This window comes from Mus caroli, chromosome 1 (genome assembly GCF_900094665.2).
Source record: "Mus caroli chromosome 1, CAROLI_EIJ_v1.1, whole genome shotgun sequence".
Lineage (NCBI taxonomy): Eukaryota > Metazoa > Chordata > Mammalia > Rodentia > Muridae > Mus > Mus caroli.
Window position 1 is genome coordinate 31,681,815 of NC_034570.1, and position 7,382 is coordinate 31,689,196.

General features: G+C 40.7%; 1 protein-coding gene across 3 annotated transcripts in view; it reads left to right on the forward strand.

Moving 5' to 3' along the window:
* The window catches only part of Vwa3b (von Willebrand factor A domain containing 3B), a 163,533-nt gene that overhangs the window by 6,606 nt on the left and 149,545 nt on the right, over window positions 1-7,382 (forward strand). For all 3 annotated transcript variants that reach the window (XM_021171396.2, XM_021171379.1, XM_029476472.1), the window contains exon 3: window positions 5,788-5,882. In XM_021171396.2, the coding sequence (XP_021027055.1) occupies window positions 5,788-5,882 (95 nt within the window). The remainder of the gene's footprint in view (window positions 1-5,787; window positions 5,883-7,382) is intronic.

The window sequence follows — 7,382 nt, forward strand, 5'->3', positions numbered from 1 at the left end:
TTCCCTTCCCTTCCCTTCCCTTCCCTTCCCTTCTCTTTTCTTTTCTTTTCTTTTCTTTTTTGGCTGAGTGAGGTGGTGCATGCCTTAATCCCTGTACTTGGGAGGCAGAAGCAGGTAGATCTCTGTGAGTTTACCCTGGTGTACATAGAGAGTTCCAGGACATGGGCTACATAGTAGGCCCTGCCTCAAGCACAACAAAACAGCAAACAAAACCAAAACCTAAACCAAAAATACTTAGATTATATTTTAGGTATTTAGCTGAGGAATGAAGTATATGGCAGCCAGAAGATATCCTGTGGGGAGCTGTGCCCTTCCTTCACCTGTGGGTGCTGGGGGCCCTCAGGTCTCTGAGCTTGGTGGCAAGGGTCTTTACCTGATGAACCATTTCTACAGCCCTCTTATTTATTTATTTATTTATTTATTTATTTATTTATTTATTTATGAGACAGGATCTCTCATTATGAGAAATGCTGGGAACTGTCCAGGTGAACAGCTGTCTCTATCATTTGTATAGTTTGGAAACTGTGTCTTTGTGCTTCCTGCAGACTCAGGTAATATTTAATTCCTCTTCAAATCTCTGACAGGGTTGAAGACTAGTTATAAAAAACTCAAGTTGTTTAACATTAAAGATGTTTTAGATTTGAAAAGATGATTTTATGTGAACTATATGGTATGCTATACACTGATAATGTCCAGTCCATCAGTTTTGTCAATGTAGCTACATTACTCTAACATCTATCCATCTTATGGATAAGGAGTTTACTATTCTATACCTGAATTATGTTATGATTTTAACTTGCATTACCACACTTTCAAATCTAGATTATCTTGCTTAGTGCTAAACAGCTTAAGTTTGATTATGAGTCTATAACTACCCTTCAACCCTGTCAGAGGTCCTAGAACAACTGAATATAGAGGAAGCACAAGAACATAGCTGCCCAAACTTAAACATTTTGTAAAGACAGCTGACTACCTGGACCTCAAAACATTGGCGCGTCTATCTTCAGCTTTCTGGCCCCCCTGAGCCATCTGACAGACTTTAAATGTAGCAGGAATTATTATGAAGGACTAGCTTGCCCTGTTTTGGCAGAGCTAAGCTGTCTACTATCCTGCATCTTGTGTCTTTTCCTGGACAGTATTCTTTTGTCTGCAGATGAATTAGGGCAATTGTTGCCCAGTGGCTAACTTGTCACAACTGGAGCAACTCCATATGGAGGTTCTGATGTTTAATATCTTTTTTGAACCATGAAGGGTTTCCTGTCAGGAGCAGACATGTCTCCTAGTCAAAGTTTCTATTAATAATGAAATGATTTTAAATGACATCATCTGTGGACTTCTGTTGTTTTTGAAGACTATCCATGTATATAAAGTATATCTGAACTATTCAACCTTGACTACTCTTAGCTATTTCTTTCTTTTTTTATTAAACTAATAAAATTTATTTTAAAATATACAACGCAGTATTGACATTTTTTAAGTCATCAAAATAGTTTTTCATAGTTAAGTGCCTCTTAAATATACATGGTATCTTTTGAAGCTAAAAGTAATATGCACTCAACCAGTTTTTAAAATCTATTTGGAGCTGGGCATTTGGTGGTACACGCCTCTAATCCCAGCACTTGGGAGGCAGAGGCAGGCAGATTTCGGAGTTCAAGGCCAGCCCTGGTCTACAAAGTGAATTCCAGGACAGCCAGGGCTATACAGAGAAACCCTGTCTCAAAAAACAAACAAACAAACAAACAATCTATTTGGAACTTTAAACATGATAGAAATAGAAAAAAAAAATCTTAGGATGTCCTCTGTGAAAGGAAATTATGACAAGTTCCTGATTAGATGGATGTCGCTTCTGACTCCGACCAGCAGAAAAGAGCGATGACACAGCGTTCTTCTCAAAGCTGTTTATTCAGGGACCTTTCAACATGCAAGCAGGAACCTCTCAGCATGCAAGCAGGAATCTCTCAACATGCAAGCAGGAACCTCTCAGCATGCAAGCAGGAATCTCTCAACATGCAAGCAGGAACCTCTCAACATGCAAGCAGGAATCTCCCTTTAGCCCCCAATCGCAATCCCTTATATAACCCCTCAACCACACCCAGTCCGCGTAATCTCAGTTCATTGGCCTTCTTCAAATGGCCTGATCTTGTGTCATGGTGCGCCTGCGCAGCTCTCAGGATGGACATGGCTTATTTTCAGGTGTATGAGGAAGTCAGGTGCAAGTCATAAGACTTGGCTGCAGTCCCGGGCGCCATCTTGGGACTGCTGCCACACCCGCTCCTCACAGATAGAAACTGTTCCATCTCTAAGGGAGAATACACAGCACAACTGTGGCTTCATAGAAAGAATTGGGTAGTGTTCCTTCTGTTTCTATTTTGTGGAATAGTTTGAAGAGTATTGGTATTATGTCTTCTTTGAAGGTCTGACAGAATTTGGCACTAAACACATGGTCCTGGGCTTTTTTTTGGTTGGGAGACTTTTAATGACTTCTATTTCTTTTTGGGTTATGGGACTGTTTCGATGGTTTATCTGATCCTGATTTAACTTTGGTATTTGGTATCTGTTTAGAAAATTGTCCATCTCATCCAGATTTTCCAGTTTTGTTGAATTTTTGTAGTAGGATCTGATGATTTTTTTTTTTTTTAATTTCCTCAGTTTCTGTTGTTCCATCTTCCTTTTCATTTCTGATTTTGTTAATTTGGATACTGTCTCTGTGCCCTCTGGTTAGTCTGGCTAAGGTTTTATCTATTTTGTTGATTTTCTCAAAGACCCAGTTCCTGGTTTTGTTGATTCTTTGTATAGTTCTTTTTGTTTCTACTTGGTTGATTTTTATTTCCTGACATCTACTCCTCTTGAGTGTGTTTGCTTCTTCTTGTTCTAGAGCTTTCAGGTGTGTTGTTAAGCTGGTAGTGTATGCTCTCTCCAGTTTCTTTTCCTTTTCTTTTTTTAAATTTTATTTATTTTATGTATATGAGTACACTCTAGCTGTCTTCAGACACACCAGAAGAGGGCATCTGATCCCATTACAGATGGTTGTGAGCCACCATGTGGTTGCTGGGAATTGAACTCATGACTCTGGAAGAGCAGTCAGTGCTCTTAACCGCTGAGCCATCTCTCCAGCCCAAAACTCAGGGTTTTTTTGTTTTGTTTTGTTTTTTGTTTTTTTGCTTTTGGAGACAGGGTTTCTCTGTATAGAACTGGCTGTCCTGGAACTCACTTTGTCAACCAGGCTGGTCTCAAACTCAGAATTCCACCTGCCTCTGCCTCCCATGTGCTAGGTTTAAAGGCATGCGCCACCACCACCTGCTCTCTCCAGTTTCTTTTTGGAGGCACTTAGAGCAATAAGTTTTCCTCTTAGCATTGCTTTCATTGTGTCCCATAAGTTTGGGTAGGTTGTGCCTTCATTTCCATTAAATTCTAAAATGTCTTTAATTTCTTTATTTCTTCCTTGACCAAGTTATCATTGGGTAAGGCATTGTTCGGCTTCCATGTGTATGTGGGCTTTCTGTTGTTTTTGTTGCTATTGAAGACCAGCCTTAGTCTGTAGTGGTCTGATAGGATGCAGGGAATTATTTCAATCTTCTTGTATCTGTTGAGGCCTGTTTTTCCACAGATTATATAGAGAAGGTACCATGAGGTTCTGAGAAGAGGGTATATTCTTTTGTCTTAGGTTGAAATATTCTATAGATATCTGTTAAATCCATTTGGTCCATAATTTTTGTTAGTTTCAACGTGTCTCTGTTTAGTTTGTGTTTTCATGATCTGTCCATTGATGAGAGTGAGGTGTTGAAGTCTCCCACTATTATTGTGTAAGGTGCTATTTCTTAGTTATTTCTAATTTAATAATATTGAAAGCACCTTACTATAATTAAATCATAATCTAATGCTACCATGAGTTTTCTATCTGGCCCTTAACTTGTGTTACTTAATCATCCTAAACAGTTTATAAAGCAGCTATCAGAAGGACTGGGTCTAAGCCTTGTATTCTTAAATTCACAATGCCTATTCAAGAGTAACAATATTAATTTCAAACTTTATATTAATATAAAAATTTACACCAATGCACACATTAAATCTGTACCAATATAAAAATTCTGTACCAATGTAAGAAATTATAACTTCAATTTTGCATCAATTGTAAAGATTTCTACCAATGTAAGATTATGGCTCCACAAAGCTTTGTTTAAAAATAAATTTAGCAATCCATTCCATATATCTAATTTCTTTTTAAAAATGTATTTATTTGTTTGTTTATTTTATATGAGAACACTGTAGCTGTCTTCAGACACACCAGAAGAGGGCATCAGATCTCATTGCGGGTGGTTGTGAGCCACCATGTGGTTGCTGGGAACTCAGGACCCTGGAAGAACAATCAGTGCTCTTAACTGCTGAGCCATCTCTCCAGTCCCCTAATTTCTTATAATTTTACTCTATCCCCCTTTGTCCCTTCAGCCCCCTTCCTTTTACCTAGGAAAGAAAGGACAGAGAAGCGGAAAGGAAAGACAGAAATTCCCAAGTTTAAGCTCTTTATTTAGTTTCCTCCCTATTCAAAATTAAGAACTTTTCCAAATTATCCCTTAACTTGAATGATGTCGTCGTCATTCTAAAGATGCCTCTGAGAAGTCTTACCTCGTCTTCTTCCACAATCATAGCTCAGCCTGAGAGGCTCTTTGGTCTCTGACAGATCCCTGAAGGGCTCTGGACGTGCACTTAGGGAATGCTGTATTCCTGTCCAATTTGGATTGGCCCTGACACACACAGAGGGTGCTAGGTAGACTATGTACCTAAATGTTTGCACAGCTGAGCAAACAATCCAGTAGTCCTGTGACAGAGAACCCAGTGTGCATTTCAGCTGGCTGCTGAGTGTCCACAAACCTACCCCTCTCAAGCCCCAGCCAAATCGATGCTGACCTCACGCTGACGTCATGCTTGGGTCCTCTGGATCGATTATGTGCTCAGTTCATTTCACCTGCTGAGCCACGAGTAGGTAGTCCCTAAGTTGAATTTTTATATTTATTTATTATGCTTGGCTGATTAAAAAACAACAACAACAACAACATTTCCTCTTGAAATTTTGATTTGTATGTGTGTGGTGTGGTGTGCATGTGTAGTGTTCATGCTCGTGTGGGGTCAGGTGTGCTTACGTGTGTGCATGTGGACGCCCATATTTTTGGTTTATTGAGATGGTCTCATGTGCATTTAACCCAGGCTGGCTTTGAACTCCTCATCCTCCTGCTTCTACTTCCTAGGTATTGGGATTAAAATGGTGACTAACATGCGTGCCCATTTTTTCTCCCCAAGTTTTGTAAATTAAGTCCATACCTTCAGTAAGACTCCAGGCGTTAAGCATGGTTTTCTTTTTTATTTGTTTGTTTGTTTATTATTTTATTTTATTTTACTTTTTCGAGACAGGGTTTCTCTGTATAGCCCTGGCTGTCCTGGAACTCACTTTGTAGACCAGGCTGGCCTTGAACTCAGAAATTCACCTGCCTCTGCCTCCCAAGTACTGGACTAAAGGCGTGCGCCACCACCGCCTGGCAGCATGGTTTTCATGCTGTGATTTTGAGCTTTGCCTCAATTGTTCTAGCTAAAAGAAGCAGGAAATGAACTCCACCCCACCCCACACGATTTCCAAGACTTCTGCATGTCATAAGTACTTATGTTTATCATAGTTCCTGAGAGACTTTATGACTTAGGATAGAATATAAAGCATTACAAATTATTGAGAAAAATGTTTAAAAACAAGAGAGTCTTTGCTGATAGACAGTTTTGATTGTCTTTATACAAATACAGATTATGTGACTTCTTTGAGGAGACTCGTGGCTTCTCGGTATGCTGATGGCCTGTTCCCACAGATCTACACAGCAGAAGATGGCAGACTATACAACGTGAGTCACAGGTCCCTCAGTCCCACAGAAAGAGGCTGTGGCCACATTAAGATCTCAGGGGCTAAGTGGTGGAGATGCACGCCTTTAATTTCAGCACTCAGGAGGCAGTGGCAGGGGAATCTCTACGTTCGAGGCCAGCTTGGTGTACAGAGTAAGTTCCAGGACAGCCAAGGCTACAAAGAGAAACCCTGTCTTGAAAAAGAAAAACAAACAAACAAACAAACCCTCCACCAAGAAACAACAAAAGATCCCAGGGGCCAGAGGGATTCCCATTTCCTCTTTTCTTTGGGCAGTGGCTGAACCATTAATGAAGTTATTGAGCAGCTGGGGAAGGAAGCCCAGAGCCTGAAAGAGAAGAGTACCGAAAGCTCTCGCTCAGAAGAAAACCCTTTATGTACTGTATTTTGAAAATGATGATGAAAAATGTCAGTATGAGAGTAATCTTCAAAGTCACCCAAGAGACAAATGGAGGCTGTTCTTACCTGCCGGAGCCAGGTTGGACGAGGGGCCAGCGCTGACAGGCGGAGAGCTCACTCATGTCAGGCTAGGGCCCACAACTGAAGTCTGAAGTCTTGTTGGTGACACACTTCTGGGAGCCACTGGGACTATTATTCCCTCGGAATCTGTAGGAGGTGCTCCCAGGAGCCCTGTGTTAGTCAAGAGTGTCTAAAGGAAGAGGATTAGTAGAACATATCTATTGAAAGGGGATTTATTACAGTGGCTCACAAACTGTGCTCCAGCTAGCCCAACAATGACTACCTCCCGTTGGAAAGGCCAAGAATTCCTAGTAGTTCAGCCCAGGAGACTGGGTGCCCAGGTCTGATGCTAGAGTATTGGAGGATTCCTAGAGGATGCTGGTCTTCAGTCTACACTGTACCCCTGAAGGAGTAGGCGCTAACACCAGCAAAGGAATGCCTCAGCAATAGGGTAATGAACTTGCCAGTGAGAGTGAGGGCAAGCAAGCAAAAAGAAAAAGCTTCCTTCTTCATGTCCATTCGTGTGGGCTGCCTCCAGAAGGTGTGGCCCAGATTTAGGGCGGGTCTTCCCATCTCAAAGGATCCAATCAAGAAAACCCCTCACAGGAATGCTGAGGGACTTGTTTTCAGCTGATTTCAGAAGTGGTCAAGTAGACAACTAGTATCCATCACAATCCTCAACAGATACTTGGCAGAACATGGCATTTGCATAAAACCTATTCAATTCTATATGTTATCGCTAGATGATTTATAATACCCAACACAGTATAAACACTGTGTGAATACATCTTATATCATATTGGATAGGAAATAATAACAATAAATAGCCTGTTTATAGTCAGTATCCATACAGTTCATTTTTAAATATTTTCTACCCTAGGTTGGTTGAATTTGAGAATATAGGCCCTGTGGATAGAGAGGGCTGACTGTTTTTTTTTTTTTTTTTTTTTTTTTTTGGTTTTACGAGACAGGGTTTCTCTGTATAGCCCTGGCTGTCCTGGAGCTCACTTTGTAGACCAGGCTG